Here is an 18284-nt window from a genome sequence, read left to right as displayed (position 1 = left end):
CCTCCTGATTGGGGCACAGGAACTCAACCTGAATCAACCTCTTGTGTATTACAGGCAGGGGCTGAGATCTCGACTGTGAATCCTGAGCAGTACTCCAAGCGCTTCAACGAGTTTATGTCCAACATCCTGACGTAGTTATCTTCTACTTTCAGCCAGAGCCAGAGAGCTGGATATGCGGTCGGGGATCGGGAGTTAGGGAGAAGGGTGTATTTGGCTAGAGGGGAGGGTGGGAGCAGAGTTGGGTTTGGGAGGGCTTTAGCAATGAGACTGCAGCCTGTGACACCGAGAGAGACTTTAGCTGAAGAGGAGGGGGATGTGCTGTGTGTGCACCTGCTCACAGGATATAACCCCACCTTCTACTTACCCTTGATTTTTTCCCCCCATTTGACACCCAGGTTAAAAAGGGGTTCCCTTTTTGTTACCTTATAACCTTTTAGATACCTTGGGGCTAGAGATGACTTTGTGAGTTTATTTGGGTTTTGTTTCTGAAATTTCATTGCTCCAGGTTTGCTATTTATAATCATATATTTCATCACCCTACCCACCTTCCCCATCCTTGCCGAGCTCTCAGTTCCCTTCAATTAAAGAGACACCCAGTAGACCCAGCACAAGGGTCCTTTCAGAGCCAAGTGCTCTGATGCCAGGTTGGAGAGGTCAGACACCTCGCCCTGCTGCATTTGCTCTTGTCTGGATTAACTTTGTAATTTTATGGAATATTGTGCACAACTTCCTCCACCTTTCCCTTGGATTCAAGTGAAATGTTGCATTATTCCTCCATCCTGTCCGGAACATACCAGGTCAGCACCAGACATCTCGGATCAGAATCAGAGATCTCAGAGGGGAATGAGTTCATCCTCATGGGATGGTGAGAGGCAGGAAAGCGGCTGGGCTCTCGGACACCTGGTTCTCAGAGAACCCTGTGATGATCACCCAAGCCCCAGGCTCTCTTGGCCCCTGGAGTTCAGAAGTCCTCTCTGTAAAGCCTGCCTCCCACTAGGTCAAGAGGAACTACCTTTGGATTTATCAGGACCCTCATATTTAAATGGTTATTTCCCTTTGGGAAAACCTCGGAAACTGATGTATCAAATGAGGTCCTGTGCCCTCGATCTATTTCCTTCCTTCTGACCTCCTCCCAGGCACTCTCACTTCTAGCCAAGCTCTTAGCTCTGGGCGAATCTCTAAGCACCTGGAGTGCTCTTTTGCAGAGACACCTCCTTAAGCCCCGGGATGACCTTGTAGGAGATCTGGCTCCCTTTGCCTGGAGAGTTACAGCCAGCAAGGTGCCCCCATCTTAGAGTGTGGCTTCCAGACGTGAGGTGGCTTCCTAGTTACGTGAGGATGTGATCCAGGAAATCCAGTTTGGAAGCTCGATGTGAGTTTTGACCTGGCCCCGCCTTGGGGCTGTTTTTTCTTGTTGCCCCGCTCTAGACTTTTAGCAGATCTGTGGCCCACAGGCTTTTTTGGAAGGAGTGGCTTCTTGCAGGTGTTCCACCTGCATTCGGAGCCTGCCACCCGGGCCCTCGGAACTGAGCCACAGACTGCTCTGGCCAGGAGAGAAACAGCCCTGTTACTCTGCATTGGGGGAGGTACATTCCTGCATCTTCTCACCCCCTCAACCAGGAACTGGGAATTTGGGATGAGATATGGTCAAACTTGTAGATAACCCCAAAGATGTGAAGATCGCTTGTGAAACCATTTTGAATGAATAAATTGGTTTCCTGTGACTCCTTCCAAACCTGGCCAAGCTCAGCTTCCAAAGCAGGAACGAGCACTGTCTCTGTGCCTGACTCAGCATACAGGTCAGGAAAGAATGGAGACGGCATTCTTGGACTTCAGTGGGGCTGCTGGCTTGGATGGGAAACCATTCTGGAAGAGGCAGATGGAGGTCAAACCACTGCCCTGGCCCCAGGAAGGGGCCATAGGTAGATCTGAACAACTGCCACAAGACCGCTACATGACTTAGGGAACTTGAAACCAACTGGCTCATGGAGAAAACAAATTTGACTTAGGAAAGGATTATATAGGAATAATGTTTGGGCTTGATTTCCCCATGTCATAATGAAGAATGCAAGTTTGGATCTGCTCCTCGTCAGGCCCAGCATCTCTGAAGCTGGGAAAGCTGTCTTCCAGCAGCCTCCATGGCCTTGGGCTCCCACCGGCTTCTCTGCGTTTGGTCTGCTGATCATGTTGCCATAATGTGTTTGGAAAGTGTAACACATTCTTAGCGGTTAAAGACGACTACCAGGTATCTAACTTGTTTAACATTGAGTGTGTGTGTGTGTGTGTGTGTGTGTGTGTGTGTGTGTGTTGTATATTGTTTACAGTTTGAGAGGTAGCATTCTGTTTCAAATGCTTTTTGTTTTTCTGACAGTATTGTTGACTGGGTCACAACATTTTGAGCTGTGGTTTGGTGGATTTTCAGTTTTTTTTAAAGGTCATTCGCTGTGCTATCTTCAAAACCTTGAGTTTGGCCCCTAATGTTTGGCATTCTAATGTTTAAAAGCTATTTATCTTGCTTTATACAAGTTTCCTTTCTCTTCTTTTCATCATGATACCCTATTCGGTCTGCAGTTTGAATGTAGAGAAAGAGGACTGATTCCCCAAGCACCATCTGCCCCTACTCTTTCCTCCTTGGGTCCTGCCATTCTGTTACTGGGCAGCCGAAGGCATCAGAGGGCAAGTGACTACCCTCAGCCTCACTCCCTGGGGCCATGAAGAAAAGCTCAACAGTCTCATGGCATCTCCGAATAATGTTGGGTCTCCCAAGAAGAAAGGTGTAAGAATACGGACATGGCTGATTGGGCGAGGCCAGGATAGGGCTAAGGCCAGGATTTCTGGCTGGCATCCAGTCACCCCTTCTCTCATCCTTCTCCCTCTTCCACAAGTCCACAGCCGAGACACTGTAGTCTCCCAGCCACAGTGACGAGTGCCCTGGAAACTCCACTGACCTCTAGATGAAGGTCCCTGACCCTGGTTCCTGTTAATTAACCACTGGGTATTTGTGTCCCCCAGCACAGACTCCTTTCCTATGCCCTGTGGCTTGGGGTCACGGGGCTTGCCAGGAAGCCACAGTTGAGGGGCGCAGACTGAAGCAGTGCTCCACCTCTCCTTGTTTCTCTAGCTCAGGGGTTGCTGGTCTGTGGCAGGTGCCACGAGTGGCCCCTGTGGCTGTTCTCAGTGGCAGTCTCTTAAGTTCCCACCACAGGCAGCTCTTCGTCCCCTCTCCCTACTTCACTCTTTCTCTTGCCTGTACTTTTGGCCTCAAATGGGCCTGCTGGTAGCACTCAGGGTGAGGCTAGACTCCTGCCTTGCCTTTCATATCTTCATGGTCTGCCAGGGCATGCCTTGGGGAGGTGGATCAAAGACCCAGGACTTTTCTCAGTAGCCAGTCCTACCCCCCAGTTGTCTTTTTACCAATTCAGGGTGGGAGAGAAAACGGCAGCACCCCAGCATGTGAGTTACTCAGGTGTTGGGGGCCAGAAGGGACAGTGTGTTTAAACAACCCTCAGAGCTCTGGCCTTAAACCTGTGGCAACCCCCCCCCCCCCCCACCAAGTCTAGGAGCCTCATCTCTTTCTGGCAGTCATGCGGGCAGGGGGTCCTGAAAGGGAAAACCCATTCAGACAACTGTTCCCCAATCTCCCAGCCATCTGCAGGGGCAGTGATGCGGCCTCTCCCTCCTCTAGAATGTGCCGCTTATGAAGAGTGCCCCACAGGGAAGAGGAGACTCAGCTGTCCTTCAGTAGCTTGTGCCAGTATCCCAGGGCAGAAGTTTCCACAGGAGCCTCTTGCCCTTGCTCAGAGCCACTTTGTGAGGCGGTGGGAGCCAACACCCTTGGGGGAGGGGGCAGTTCTGCTCAGCACACCCCAGCATCAGGTCAGATCATTGAAATTAAAAAATGTGAATGAAGTTCATATCTACCTTTTGGGGAAACAGGATAACCCACCACCCCACCAAGTGTGTGACTTCTCCATATCCCATTGCAGTTTCCACTTTTTAAATAGGAATTTTCAATCCCCCGTGCTTGTCTAACGTCTGCTTTAAACAGTTCGAGACCCTGTTACTGTTTGAAAATGCATGCATGTTACAATGAATCTCCAACCTGAGGAAAAAAATAAAACTCAAAAAGCTTTGTGTATATCTGTTATGTGTGAGTCCTTGGGAAATGAACCTTTTTTTTTTCTTTCCAGAATTAAAAAGTTTTGGTCCTAGCTTTAGAGGCAGCTTCGGCTAAATCAATGTATGGCTTGAGTTTGGAGAAAGAATATGGTCAGTGACATCCCGCTTTCAGATGCAATTAATAAGCAGTGGTTAAAAGCACAGCACCACCGCCTGGGTATGGTGGCTCATACCCAGTACTTGGGGAGGCCAAGGCAGGAGGATCGCTTGAGCCCAGGAGTTCAGGACCAGTCTGGTAACATAGTGAGATCCCGTCTCTATAAAACAAGAATTAGCCGGACATGATGGCACATGTCTGTAGTCCCAGCTACTCCAGAGGCTGAGGTGGGAAGATCACTTGAGCTTGGGAGGCTGAGGCTGCAGTGAGCCATGATCGCACCACAGCACTCCAACCCGGGCAATAATGAGACTCTTAAGGAAAAAACAAAACACCACAGCACCAGGGCCAGTCTGCCTGTTAGCTGTTACCACCATGCACATGGAAGAACGGACAAACCACCCCCTCCTCCAGCTGTGTAGAGCGAACTCTGGCTAGGAGCCACTCACCTGACATAACTGAACATGTCACCTCTGTGCACATCATCTACTCCATCTGGGCACTTAACTGAAAACCTAGTGGTTCTCAAAGTGCGGTCTTGGACCAGCAGCAGTGTCATTAGCACCCGGGAGTCAGAAATGCAAATTCTTAGGTTCCAACCCAGATCTCCTGAATCAAACTTTTAATGAGCCCTCCAGGTGATTAACGTCTGGGAACCACTCTGCTGTGCAGACGTTAGGCCATCTGTGTAATACAGGTTGCAAGCTGGAATCACTTGGGGGAATTTTGGAATAGACAGGTGCCCTGGCCCCTAAAAGGCCAATTAAATCAGAATCTCAAGGGGTGGGATCAAGGTATGTGTTTTAGGAGTTCCACAGGTGACTAATGTGCTGGCCAGGTTAAGAAACACTAGACTCCTTATGGGTACTTGGCCAAATATCTACCTGAAGCAATAAAAGATCTAAGGGTTTTCCCATAGAGTTTGAAAAGGATAGGCCGGGCGCGGTGGCTCACGCCTGTAATCCCAGCACTCTGGGAGGCCGAGGCGGGCGGATCACAAGGTCAGGAGATCGAGACCATCCTGGCTAACGCGGTGAAACCCCGTCTGTATAAAAATACAAAAAATTAGCCGGGTGCGGTGACGGGCGCCTGTAGTCCCAGCTACTCGGGAGGCTGAGGCAGGAGAATGGTGTGAACCCGGCGGCGGAGCTTGCAGTGAGCCGAGATCGTGCCACTGCACTCCAGCCTGGGCAACAGAGCAAGACTCCGTCTCAAAAAAAAAAAAAAAAAAGGATTCTAAGCTCTGGAGTCAGCGGAACATGAGTTTATGTCCTTGCTTTACCACGTTATTAAAGTAGACTTGGGTAAGTTATTTAACTGTCCTCTTCTCCAAACAAGGATAATCTCAACTACCTTGAGTCATTATGATGAATAAATTATAGACCATGTAAAGCACTTGTGTGGGGCCTAGCACACAGGGAGCATGCAGCAAGTGACATGTGGATTGTCCCCACTGGCACACACCCGTGGAGTAGAGCTTGAGCCAGAAAGGAAGCCGAGGGCCAGGCTACACACACCAAGGGGCTGGTTGTAGCTGCCCAGCTAGGGCAGAGATCTGCGGAAAGGCATCAAAGACAAAGAAGCAGGAGTGAAAGACAGGCTATTTTATTTCAAAAAAAAAAAAAAGTGGGCTCTGGGAACAGGGTTAGTCCATTCGGGCCTTCAGTGTCCTGGTGGTGATTTTATCCTTCTCGCTGCAGAGGAAGAAAATCACAAGAGAACAACATCTCTACCCATCTGGACCGTGACTGTGACTAGCTCTCCCGGCCCTCAGCACCGAGCCCTCAAGCCCTGGGGTAAGGGAGCAGAACAAATGGCTGCCCGCTGCCTCTAGGTGTAACTATCCTGCTCTAGTTCTTTCCTGCTGGCTCATCTCCTCTGCCTGTGGTGAGGAAGGAGGGACAGGAACCGAGACGGGCAGACTTTCCACAGGTGGAACCACCTCGGGGAGGCTTTCCCAGAAAATGATTCTGGGAAAGGGCGACTTCACAGCTCTCCAAAGAAGGGAAGGAGCTTGGCTGGATGCGGTGGCTCATACCTGTAATCCTAGCACTTTGGGAGGCTGAGGTGGGTGGATCATGAGGTCAGGAGTTCAATACCAGCCTGACCAACATGGTGAAACCCCATCTCTACTAAAAATACAGAAAGTAGCTAGGCGTGGTGGCATGTGCCTGTAATCCCAGCTACTCAGGAAGCTGAGGCAGGAGAATCGCTTGAACCCAGGAGGTGGAGGTTGCAGTGAGCCAAGATAGCACCAGTGCCCTCCAGCCTGTGCAACAGAGCGAGACTCATCTCAAAAAAAAAAAAGAAGAAGGGAAGGAGCTCCCCCAAGCCTAGAGAACAAGCCACTTAGGAAGGAGAAGGTATGGTTTCACCCCAAAGAACATAAAAAAACCTTCGGTGGTAAATTCTGTTTTTTGGTTTTTTTTTGAGACAGAGTCTCACTCTGTTGCTGGAGTGCAATGGCGCTATCTTGGCTCACTGCAACCTCTGCCTCCCAGGTTCAAGCAATTCTGCCTCAGCCTCCTGAGTAGCTAGGATTACAGGCGCACACATCACGCCCAGCTAATTTTTGTATTTTAGTAGAGACCATGTTGGCCAGGCTTGTCTCGAACTCCTGACCTTGTGATCCGCCTGCCTCAGCCTCCCAAAGTGCTGGGATTACAGGCATGAGCCACCGTGCCTGGCCAAATAATTGTTTCATGGTAATTACGCAGGCTATCCACCGAAAGGGTCCAAATGCTTATCCTGCAATGTAGGAAAGTGGTTGGAAGGACACCTCCTATTCTATCCAATCAGGTTCCTGGTGATGTCTCCAAACAAGAGGACAAGGGGGATGGCACTTAGAGAGCTGGCTGGGGCTTGGCAATTGGTCCCTAGAGCTCAGAACATCATATAGATCTGGGCTGGAGAGAGGATGCAAGCCACCTAAAATTTCAATCCATTTGTAGTAGCTTTGCTGTGGCTCACCCCAGCACAGATCCCTGAGACTTTGGGGACATTGTTAAGGAAGAAATGTCTCTTGTGAGCACGGGTCACAGAACCTCAGCTGACAGAGGCCAGAGGAAGCTGGGTAGGCTGCCAGCTACCAGCCATAGGTAGGCATGGACTTTTGCTCACCCAGGACAGCCAAAAGCACCTTTCTTATCTCGTACCTGACCAGGGGGCTGGGAAAATGGGGTGTATGCTTGTGGAGAAGGGAGAGGCAGGGTGTCTGCAGAGTGTCTAGACTTCTCCCAGCCCATACTCACATGATGTGGACGATAACTCCCATGCCTGACACTGCATCCCGGTCCACAGCATTCAGCATGGCTTGGGAGATGGTTTCAAATAGGTGTTCTGGATCCTGCCAACAGAGTGGGACCCCTTCAGACCACAGCCTCTGGCTCTGATTTGGTTTGGTCCCTTAACTCTCTTTTTTCTAGGCTCAAAGTTCCCAGCTCTGGCCTCAAGACATGCCTGAAGTAAGGGATGATTCCCAGGATGTGGGAAGCCCCCTCAGCTCCTTCCTTGGAAGGAAGCAGAATTATGTAAAGGGAAGTGAAAGAGATGTCAAGCCCTGAATTTCTTTTACTAATCAGCAGTGTGACATTGGGCAAATAGCACGTCCCTTCACTGAGCCTCAGTTTCTTCTCTGTAAAATAGGGAGAAGAATCCCTATTTGGCTCCCATGTGCTTTAGCAGCTGTCTGATGGGCTCTGATCCTGGATATCTTACCAGGTACCTCAAAACCCAACCTATCTCCAACCACAAACCCACTTTCCCCAAACCTGTTCCTTCTACATTCTGTCTTGGCTAGCCTAGCTGGAGAATCCAGCCATCCTCTGTCTCTCCCTCCTTCGCTTCTGTTTTAAGTGACTAAGTCCCTTTGACAGCTGCCTTCCTGCCTCCCCACTGCCACTGTCTTTGCTCAGGGCCTCAGTGTGTCCTGCAGGCGATAACAGCCTGTCACGTCCACCTAAAGGCACCTGATTCCCTAGGTTCCTTATGGCAGAGGACAGAGTTCAAACTCCTTGGCATGGCATTCAAGGCCCTTTGAGGTCTCATCTCAGTCTCCAGCATCATTTCCTACCATGTTTAACCCACACTCCAGCCAAGTTCAGCTCTCTCCAGTCACTGAGCATACCTGGCCCTTCCTGTACATTTGCACAGGCTGTTTCTTCTGCTACCAGACTCTTTTCTTTCCTCCTGTTCCCAACAAACTGCAGTTTAACGGTATTTGGGTGTGCCTTGCTTCACTGGGCTGCAGTGGGCCCTTGAAAGCAGACTGTACCTGCTTTCCCCAATGCCCAGGAGAACTGACACTCAATAATGACAGCCGACCCTCGCCGTCGAGCACTATCTAGTCTCTTCTCATTTGTTTTTTTGCTCGCTTCGGCAGCACATATACTCATTTGTTTTCCTTAGCACCACTGTGGGTTTTTTTTTTTTTTTTTTTTTTTTTTTTTTGAGATGGAGTTTAGCTCTTGTTGCCCAGGATGCAGTGCAATGGCACGATCTTGGCTCACTGTAACCTCTGTCTCCCAGGCTCAAGCGATTCTCCTCAGCCTCCTGAGTAGCTGGGATTACAGGCATGCACCACCATGCCCGGCTAATTTGACATTTTTTTTTTTTAGTAGGGACAGAGTTTCTCCATGTTGGTCAGGCTGGTCTTGAACTCCCGACCTCAGGTGATCTGCTTGCCTCAGCCTCCCAAAATGCTGCGATTACAGGTGTGAGCCACTGCCCCTGGTCTCCTCAGCACCACTTCTAAGGTAGATTTTCTTATCCCCATTTTACAGTCAAGGTAGTGGAGGCAGAGAGGTAAACTGGCTTCTCCAAGAACAATAACTAAGGTGGTGGGTGAATCCAAGTTTCAAACCCAGACAACCTGGTTCCAAAGCCCATTCTCTTGAGCCGTCTCTAACCCTACACTGAGTTAAATGTTTGCTCAACGAATGGATGCGAGAACCCTGTAAACCCAATGTAAGGAATTCTTACTGCTGTGGCAAATATCTAACTGTGGTCTCCCAAAAGAAGATGCTCTCCTTTGGAGCCAGCCAGCCCTGGCAGATGGAATTTCTGGATACCCTTCCAAGGAGCAGCAGCTGCAGCTTTCTCTCCCACCTGCACCATTTTCCCCATTACCTGCCACATAAACACATTTTTTTCCTAATGACCAAGGGTGGGTACCTCAGAACCCAGTCCCACTCCATGCCACCAACATACCATGTTGGGCTCCCAGAGGGACTCACACATTCCGTACATTTGTTCGGCGCAGGTGCCACTGACCACAAAGTCATCAGTCACCATGGGGCAGCCGATGAGGTCTAGAGAGCAAATGAAGGGCTTAAAGGTCTTCGGGTCCAATCCGGCAATGACTGGCTCAGTGTAGTAGGGGCCAAACCTGTGGGGGCCAGCATCAGAGAGAGAAACCAGAACTCAGGAATGCTCACTTTCATGTTCAAGCCTATTCAGACAAGGCCCCTGCCTAGACCCAGACCCAAAGGGAAATGGAGGACCTGTTTAGGAAGATCCCTGAGGCCAGCTCCCTCTGCCTTCTCCTGCCAGCTAGCAATATTCTAAGACTTCTTCACTTTCTTTTCTTCAACACTTACTTTTCTGTCCTTCTCATCTCTGACCCTCTTGTCCTCCTTTCTTTCAGAATTGTTTTCTTCTAATCCTCCCTCTCCTCACCCAGGTCCTACCATCACTCAGTCCTCTACGTGTATGTTTATACCTCTACTCCTTTAGAGAAAGGATTGGAGGCAGTTTATATGAAAAACACTGAAAAATAAAACTAAACCATTAAAACATAATACAAGATAACTCAGACTGAACACATAAAGTTTTGTTTTGAGCCCCCTCGCAGGCAAGGCAAAGAGGGATACTCAGTGGCTGGGTTACTCTCATTGTCTGTCACAAGGAAATGGCAGCTCAGCTCATCAGAAACTTGTTCTAGACACTGATCTTTAAGAAAAATCAGTCTTAGGGATCTTTATGTACAGATGATGGTCCCTGACTTATGATGGTTCAACTTAAAATTTTTCAACCTTATGATGGTTCCAAAATAATAGGCGTTCAGCGGAAACTGTGCTTTGAAATTGGATCTTTTCCCAGGCTAGCAATATGTGGTACCAAACCCACTCCTGATGCTGGGCAGTGGCAATGAGCCGCAGCTCCCAGCCACACAATCACGAGAGGAAACAACAGATAATTTACACTATTCTGCTGTGAGCAATTTTTGGATATAGTGTTTTGTGTTTTTGTATCCTACGTCTACAAAATACCCATTTCAAATTACAATATTTTAAACTTATAAGGTAAGGAGTATCTGTATAAAATACCAAATAACAAATGGCCAATATCCTCAATAGAGTCAGTAAAGAGATATTATCCGTATGTCTTATTGGATCACAGTCATTTCTTTTTTTTTTTTTGAGACAGAGTCTTGCTCTGTTGCCCAGGCTGGAGTGCAGTGGCGTGATCTTGGCTCACTGCAAGCTCTGCCTCCTGGGTTCAAGCCATTCTCCTGCCTCAGCCTCCCGAGTAGCTGGGATTACAGGTACCCGCCACCATGCCCAGCTAATGTTTTGTATTTTTAGTAGAGATGGGGTTTCACCGTGTTAGCCAGCATGGTCTCAATCTCCTGGCCTCATGATCTACCCGCCTTGGCCTCCCAAAGTGTTGGGATTACAGGCGTGAGCCACTGCACCCAGCCTGGATCACAGTCATTTCTAAGGGCATGATCTTCAGTTATAGCTCTAAATAGAAACACACACACACACACACACACACACACACACACACACACATATACACATAGTTTGAGATTACAGGCATGAGCCACCATGAAAATAACTTTTTTAGGCCAGGTATGATGGCTCACGTTTATAATCTCAGCACTTAGGGAGGAGGCCAAGGCTGGAGGATTGCTTGAGCCTAGGCATTCAAGACCAACCTGGACAACAAAGTGAGACCCCTGTCTCTACAAAAAAATTTAAAAATTAGCCAGGTGTGGTGGCATGCACCTATGGTCCCAGCTACTCGGGAGGCTGAGGCAGGAGGATTGCTTGCGCCCAGGAGGCAAAGGTTGCAGTGAGCCATGATCGCACCATTGCATTCCAGTCTGGGCAAAAGAATGAGACTCTCAAAAAAATAATAATAATAAAATAAAAAATAAAAATAATAAAATAAATGACTTACTCTTATTGAAAAGAATAAAAATACATTAGGTTACCCGAAAAATTCTGGATTCTTAGCTACTATTGCCGGGAGCTTCCTCTATGAGCCCATCTGAAATCAGTGATTTTTCTGGCAGGACAGGCTAAGGCACTGATCTGCAAACCTGAGCAATGTCCAGACTCTTTTTAAAATCTGGACCCCAGAGATACCGTCTACACACCTCTGAAACACTGCAGTCAAAGTTACTTCAGATGGTAACTTGGCATCAGCATAGTAGAAAGTTCAAACATAGGCCCTGAACTGTGTTATAGTATTTGGTTTTAAGGTTCTTACCCAGATAATCCCGGATATTATTAACATTTTTTTTCGTTGGCTAGGCGCAGTGGCTCATGCTTGTAATCCCAGCACTTTGGGAGGCTGAGGTGGGCGGATCATGAAGTCACGAATTCGAGACCAGCCTGGCCAACATGATGAAACCCCGTCTCTACTAAAAATAAAATTAGCCAGGCGCAGTGGCAGGCACCTGCTGTAATCCCAGCTACTCGGGAGCCTGAGGCAGGTTGCTCACCGCAATCTCTACCTCCCAGGTTCAAGCAGTTCTCCTGCCTCAGTTTCCTGAGTAGCTGGAATTACCAGTGTATTGCCACCATGCCCAGCTAATTTTTGTATTTTTATTAGAGACAGGGTTTCACCATGTTGGTCAGGCTGGTCTCTTAATTCCTGACCTCAGGTGATCCACCCATCTCGGCCTCCCAAAGTGCTGGGATTACAGGCATGAGTCACCACGCCCGGCCTATTTTTTATTTCTTTTGAGACTAAGTCTCACTCTGTCACCAAGGCTGGAGTGCAGTGGCATGATCTTGGCTCACTACAACCTCTACCTGCCAGGTTCAACAATTCTCATGCCTCAGCTTCCCGTGTGGCTGGGATTATAGGCATGCACCACCACACCCAGCTAATTTTTGTATTTTTAGTAGAGATGAGGTGTCACCATGTTGACCAGGCTGGTCTCGAACTCCTGACCTCAAGTGATCCACCTTCCTTGGCCTCCCAAAGTACTGGGATTACAGGCATGAGCCACTGCGCCCAGCAAGCCATTTAATATACATCCAAGTATGAGTTAATTGCTACAACTTTATAAATAGACTTTTTGCTGGGCGCGGTGGCTCATACTTGTAATCCCAGCACTTTGGGAGGCCGAGGTGGTAGATTAGTTGAGGTCGGGAGTTCAAGACCAGCCTGACCAGCATGATGAAACCCCGTCTCTACTGAAAAAAAAAAAAAAAAAGCCAGGTGTGATGGCACACACCTGTAATCCCAGCTATTCAGGAGGCTGAGGCAGGAAGATCACTTGGACCCAGGAGGTGGAGATTGCAGTGAACCATGACTGCGCACCAGGGTGACAAAGCAAGACTCCGTCTCGAAAAAAAAAAAGAAAAGAAAAAGAAATGACAAGTCCTTTCAGTTTTGAAAGCTAAAGAGTATTTTTACAAATTACAAAAATTACTTCAAAATAAAAGTTAAAAGAAAAAAAAAAAGAGCTCGGGCTGGGTGTGGTGGTTCACACCTATAATCCCAGGACTTTGGGAGGCCAAGGCAGGTGGATCATCTGAGGTCAGGAGTTCAAAACCAGCCTGACCCACATGGTGAAACCCCATCTCTACTGAAAATACAAAAATCGGCTGGGTGTGGTGATGTGGACCTATAGTCCCAGGTACGTGGAAGGCTGAGGCAGACGAATCGATTGAACCCGGGAGGCGGAGCTTGCAGTGAGCCTAGATTGCGCCACTGCGCTCCAGCCTGGGTGACAGAGCAAGACTCCGTCCCAAAAAAAAAAAAAAAAAGGAAAAACAGAGCTCGACTTGTATTCTGGCCACCCAGCTTTGCCCAGAGGTAGAAAGCACCCACAGGGTCTCCTTTCAATTCCATCCCAGATTTCTGCACTGAATTCTACAGTTAGGCCCCTTGTTTCTCACCGTAAAGTCCTCAAAAAGAACTGACGAAAATGAACACCCCATTCCTAGGCTCCCTGCTGTTCCTGAGAAGCCAGTGCTGACAGAATAGCTCTAGAGTAAGGGTGGCTCCTGCTGGGAGACCCCAGAACAGTCCGGTGGGGCTAATTCTTTTGCCTGGATGCAAACTTATCTGCTATGTGCATTCCTTGCCTTCTTCCAATGTAAGTATTTTCTTTCCTGTTTGGTTGTCAGGCCCAAAGAAAACACACCCATAAAATAAGGATATTATCCTGCAAATAAGAGACGGAAAAACAAGGTGAATCCCCTTCCTCAGTACCTACTCCGTACTACATTCAAAGGTTGTCTGCATTCCCTCAGTGCTAGCTACACTTGCACTCACCGTTTCTCATACAAGAGGTTGGCCACCATGCTCATGAGGGTATAAGGTTTGATCTGCCGGCCTTCCTTCAACTCATACAGGTTCAGCCGGAACTTGAGGCGCTGGGCACTGAGGTAGGAGAAAAGTGAGTCAGTAAGTCATTATTGAATATTCCCAAGTGTCTACCCTGTTGAGGTCAGGGGAACATAAGGAGACACCTCATCTCAGTCCCTGCCCAGGGAAAACTGCAGTCTTACATGTGTTAGGAAGTAGCAACTGGTGCTCACTTTGGCAGCACATATACATATACATATACACATACACATACACATATATACATATACATACACACACACACACACACACACACACATATATATATATATATTTTTTGAGATGGAGTCTCGCTCCGTCGCCCAGGCTGGAGTGCAATGGCATGATCTGGGCTCACTGCAACCTCCGCCTCCCGGGTTCACGCCATTCTCCTGCCTCAGCCTCCCAAGTAGCTGGGACTACAGGCGCCCACCACCACGCCCGGCTAATTTTTTTGCATTTTTAGTAGAGATGGGGTTTTACTGTGTTAGCCAGGATAGTCTCGAACTCCTGACCTCATGATCTGCCTGCCTCGGCCTCCCAAAGTGCTGGGATTACGGGCGCGAGCCACTGCACCCGGCCTGGAAGCACATATATTAAAACTGGAATAATACAGAGAAGATTAGCAGAAGGATGACATGCAGATTTGTGAAGCATTCCATATAAAAAGTTTTAGGCTGGGCACAGTGGGTCACACCTGTAATCCCAGCACTTTGGGAGATTGACGTGGGTAGATCGCTTGAGCTCAGGAGTTCAAGCCAAGCCTGGGCAACGTAGTGAAATCTTGTCTCTTACAAAAAATAAAAAAAATTAGCTGGGCATGGTGGCGCACACCTTAGTCCCAGCCACTTGGGAGGGTGAGGTGGAAGGATCACTTGAGCCCTGGAGTTAGAGGTTGCAGTGAGTTAAGTTTATGTCACCAGTCTGGGTGACCAAAAAAAAAAGAAAGAGCAGCACCAACTGCTGTGCTATGTGCTAACAGACCTGAAAGATGCCTTAGAAAAAGGCCACTTGGCAGCCAGGCGCAGTGGTTCATGCCTGTAATTCCAGCACTTTGGGAGGCCGAGGCGGGCGGATCACGAGGTCAAGAGATCGAGACCATCCTGGCTAACACGGTGAAACCCCGTCTCTACTAAAAATACAAAAAATTAGCCGGCCGTGGTGGCGGGCGCCTGTAGTCCCAGCTACTCGGGAGGCTGAGGCAGAATGGTGTGAACCCGGGAAGGGGAGCTTACAGTGAGCTGAGATTGTGCCACTACACTCCAGCCTGGGTGACAGAGTGAGACTCCGTCTCAAAAAAGAAAAGGGCCACTTGGCAGCTCTGCTGAAAAAAGGAAAAAAGGTCACAGCTTGCCAGTTCCATTTCAGAGCCCCAGGATAAGCCCCTGCATAGAGCAGACCAATGCCACACCTGCTGGAGGCAAAGCAGTGTCTCAGGACACCAAAGAGCCTTAGAAATGACTTGAGCTTCATCTTCCAGGTAGGGAAACCAAGGCCTAGTGAAATGAGCAGCTATTGCCCACAAGCAAGCAAACACAGTGAGAAAAGCCCTCTGAAGAAAAGGAAATGGTGTGAGAACAGCAGTGACTGGAGAGGGGAAGGCTTACAGGAGACTTCACACTGACAGGAACCCCAGGATGTCATTCTCTGACTCTACCAGGACAGGAAAAAAAGGCCGTGAGATCTCAGTAAGTGATATGTTCTTGAGACTCAGGGAGTTTTAAGAGAAATGAGAACATTTTCTTTTTGAATTTCCTTCTTTTTATTTTTGAGACAGAATCTCACTCTGTTGCCCAGGCTAGAGTGCAGTGGCACAATCTCAGCTCACTGCAACTTCCGTCTCTCAGGTTCAAGCAATTCTCCAGCCTCAGCCTCCCGAGGAGCTAGGATTACAGGTGATCACCACCACGCCCAGTTAATTTTTGTATTTTTTTTTTTTTTTTTTTGAGACGGGGTCTGGCGCTGTCGCCCAGGCTGGAGTGCAGTGGTCGGATCTCGGCTCACTGCAAGCTCCGCCTCCTGGGTTCACGCCATTCTCCTGCCTCAGCCTCCCGAGTAGCTGGCACTACAGGCATCCGACACCTCGCCCGGCTAGTTTTTTGTATTTTTTTTTTAGTAGAGACGGGGTTTCACCGTGTTCGCCAGGATGGTCTCGATCTCCTGACCTCGTGATCGGCGGATCACGGCCTCCCAAAGTGCTGGGATTACAGGCTTGAGCCATCGCGCCTGGCCTAATTTTTGTATTTTTAGTAGAGACAGGGTTTCAGCATGTTGGCCAGGCTGGTCTGGAACTCCTGACCTCAAGATATCCGCCCACCTTCCAAAGTGTTGGTATTACAGGTGTGAGCCATCGCGCCTGGCCGAAATGAGAATATTTTCTGACAGGCATCCACCCACACTTGTGAGCTAGTCTCTCCACCTTCTAGGAAACAAATCCAGGACCTGCCGCTCCTCAGGCCACCAGTACCCTGCAGCACCTGCCCCCTGTGACCACGTATTCCCTCCTGAAAACCTATTGCCATTCTTTTCCTCTCTTATTATTCTCTGGCTTCTCTTGTCGCCTCACTGCTAAATGTAAGGTTCAGCTCTTAAACTGCTACTCATTATTTCCCTCTCTACAGACTTTGTCTCTCCAGAATCTGCTCCCATAGATTTGGCACATTGCCAATGCTTCCCCAACCCTGAGATGTAATATCAAAACCCCAACTGTTTGCAAGATGTTTCTATTGGGCTTGCCTTGTCCCCTCAAAATTGGTGTCAAAATCAAAGTCAGGCCAGGTACGGTAGCTCATGCCTGTAATCTCAGCACTTTGGGAATCTGATCACTTGAGGTCAGGAGTTCCATACCAGCCTGGCCAACATGGTGAAACCCTGTCTCTACTAAAAATACAAAAATTAGCCAGGCATGGTGGTGCGTGCCTGTAGTCCCAGCTACTCAGGAGGCTGAAGCACAAAAATCGCTTGAGCCTGGGAGGTGGAGGTTGCAGTGAGCCAAGATCATGCCACTGAGCTCCAGCCTGGGTGACAGTGCAAGTCTCTGTCTCAAAAAAAAAAGAAAAAAGAAAGGGAGGGACACGTTTCTGGAGACAGAGTCTCGCTCTTTAGGGACTGAGCGCTGACTTCGGTCTTAGAGAGACTCGCGTGGGAATCTTGGCTGACACTCATTAACTTTGCTTCTTGGGCAAGACACTCTCTGAGACCCTCAGTTTCCTCATCTGCAAAATGGGATGGCAACATGGAATCCTCAGGGAGAGGATTAAGTAAGTCCATGCATGTGAGGTGTTTTCCACAGAGCCTGGCACAGTGGAAATGCTGGTAAAAGTTGGTTAGGATACATCTCTGTATCGCTATGGTGTGCGGCAAAGTCTCAAACTCACTGGTGGTGTGTGGTAGATGACTGACACCTTGGCCGGTCAAGACGCCGGGGAGGATGGTCCAAGAAGAGACCTGGGTGTGGGCAGGGACCCTTGAAACTTACACTGTCTGGACATCAGTGGCGAGCCCGGCCAGACCGATGTACAGCCGGTCACCCATGGGAAAGATCTTCTGGAAGTCCGTGGTCACCATCTGGGCCTGGATCCCGAAGCGCCTGTCTGCAGCGATGGCCACACAGTTCTTCCCCTTCATGGCCATGACGGCCCCTCCGTTATAGGACATAATAGACTAGGACAGACAGAGCGGAGGGGTCAGCGCGGGGGGTCAAACGCTGCCACAGCCCCCGACCCAGCTCCTGATGCGGAGGCTCCTGTACGCCCGTTCTCCATTCCGGAGGCGCCTGAACCCCTGGTTCTCCAGCTGGGATGAGCACTGTGTGGCGGCGATGAGCCGCACTCACCCTCTTGGTCCTCACCGGGGTCCGTTCCCCTCGAACTGAAACCGTTTCCTTCCATCGACCCTTGGCCCTTTTCGTCCCCAAGCCTCTCCCGACCCCCTCCGCTTCTCAGTCCTTCCCTGTGCCCCTTGCTTTAACTCCCCATCTCACCATGATTGCGGTGTACTAAGACCCCTCGATCGCCGGAGCAATTCCAGTAAACCGGGTCTAGCCTTCACTGCGCAACCGCTCTCGCTGTTGTCTCTTCATTGGCTGATAGGCGGACTCTTCCTGGACATCTGGGCTTTCTATTGGTCCCGCGTCCCTGTCGGTCACCAGTAGAGGTAGTTTGGTTGCAAAGTCAAAACGGAGGCGGGAAAAGCGGAAGTGAAAAGTCACTGTGGGTGCGGAAGAGGCTTGCGACACGGTGCATAGTGGGATCTCGGCGGACCTGACTCGGGACTGGGGGCGGAGCCTGCGCGCACGAGGGCTGGTGAAACTGGGTTTAGGGGGCTGCGTCCCCAGCTGAACGGGCACCGTGACGCTTATCACCGTGATGTATGAGTTCGTCCTATTAGTCGTGCTAGCTTATTTATTCACTCCAGA

General features: G+C 49.3%; 2 protein-coding genes and 1 pseudogene across 4 annotated transcripts in view; 2 read left to right on the top strand and 1 right to left on the bottom strand.

The window, feature by feature from the left end:
• Positions 1–4138, top strand: part of PIP4K2B (phosphatidylinositol-5-phosphate 4-kinase type 2 beta) — a 37317-nt gene extending 33179 nt beyond the window's left edge. For all 3 annotated transcript variants that reach the window (XM_023204294.2, XM_023204293.1, XM_023204292.1), the window contains exon 10: positions 55–4138. In XM_023204294.2, the coding sequence (XP_023060062.1) occupies positions 55–135 (81 nt within the window). In that variant the 3' untranslated portion in view covers positions 136–4138. The remainder of the gene's footprint in view (positions 1–54) is intronic.
• A 1727-nt stretch (positions 4139–5865) lies between these two features.
• On the bottom strand, positions 5866–18000 carry PSMB3 (proteasome 20S subunit beta 3). Its single transcript, XM_023204295.1, has 6 exons — positions 17850–18000; positions 17346–17530; positions 13796–13903; positions 9485–9662; positions 7528–7622; positions 5866–5970 (listed from the first exon to the last, which is right to left on the bottom strand). The coding sequence occupies exons 1-6, from the start codon at positions 17850–17852 to the stop codon at positions 5922–5924; spliced, it is 618 nt and encodes a 205-aa protein (XP_023060063.1). The 5' UTR covers positions 17853–18000; the 3' UTR covers positions 5866–5921.
• LOC111537728 lies at positions 14440–14535 on the top strand (annotated as a pseudogene).
• Positions 18001–18284: the final 284 nt, after the last annotated feature.

This window comes from Piliocolobus tephrosceles, chromosome 16 (genome assembly GCF_002776525.5).
Source record: "Piliocolobus tephrosceles isolate RC106 chromosome 16, ASM277652v3, whole genome shotgun sequence".
In the NCBI taxonomy this organism is placed as follows: domain Eukaryota; kingdom Metazoa; phylum Chordata; class Mammalia; order Primates; family Cercopithecidae; genus Piliocolobus; species Piliocolobus tephrosceles.
Note: the sequence above shows the minus strand (reverse complement) of the source record. Positions and strands in the feature narration are given on the sequence as shown.

What these genes read in the sequence shown, in the direction of transcription:
- PSMB3 (XM_023204295.1), bottom strand. An exon ending in CCCTCTGGGAGCCCAACATG is followed by an intron (nt 7,623 to 9,484) that starts GTATGTTGGTGG and finishes CTCTGTTGGCAG; the next exon opens with GATCCAGAACACCTATTTGA. An exon ending in GGAGTTATCGTCCACATCAT is followed by an intron (nt 5,971 to 7,527) that starts GTGAGTATGGGC and finishes CTTCCTCTGCAG; the next exon opens with CGAGAAGGATAAAATCACCA.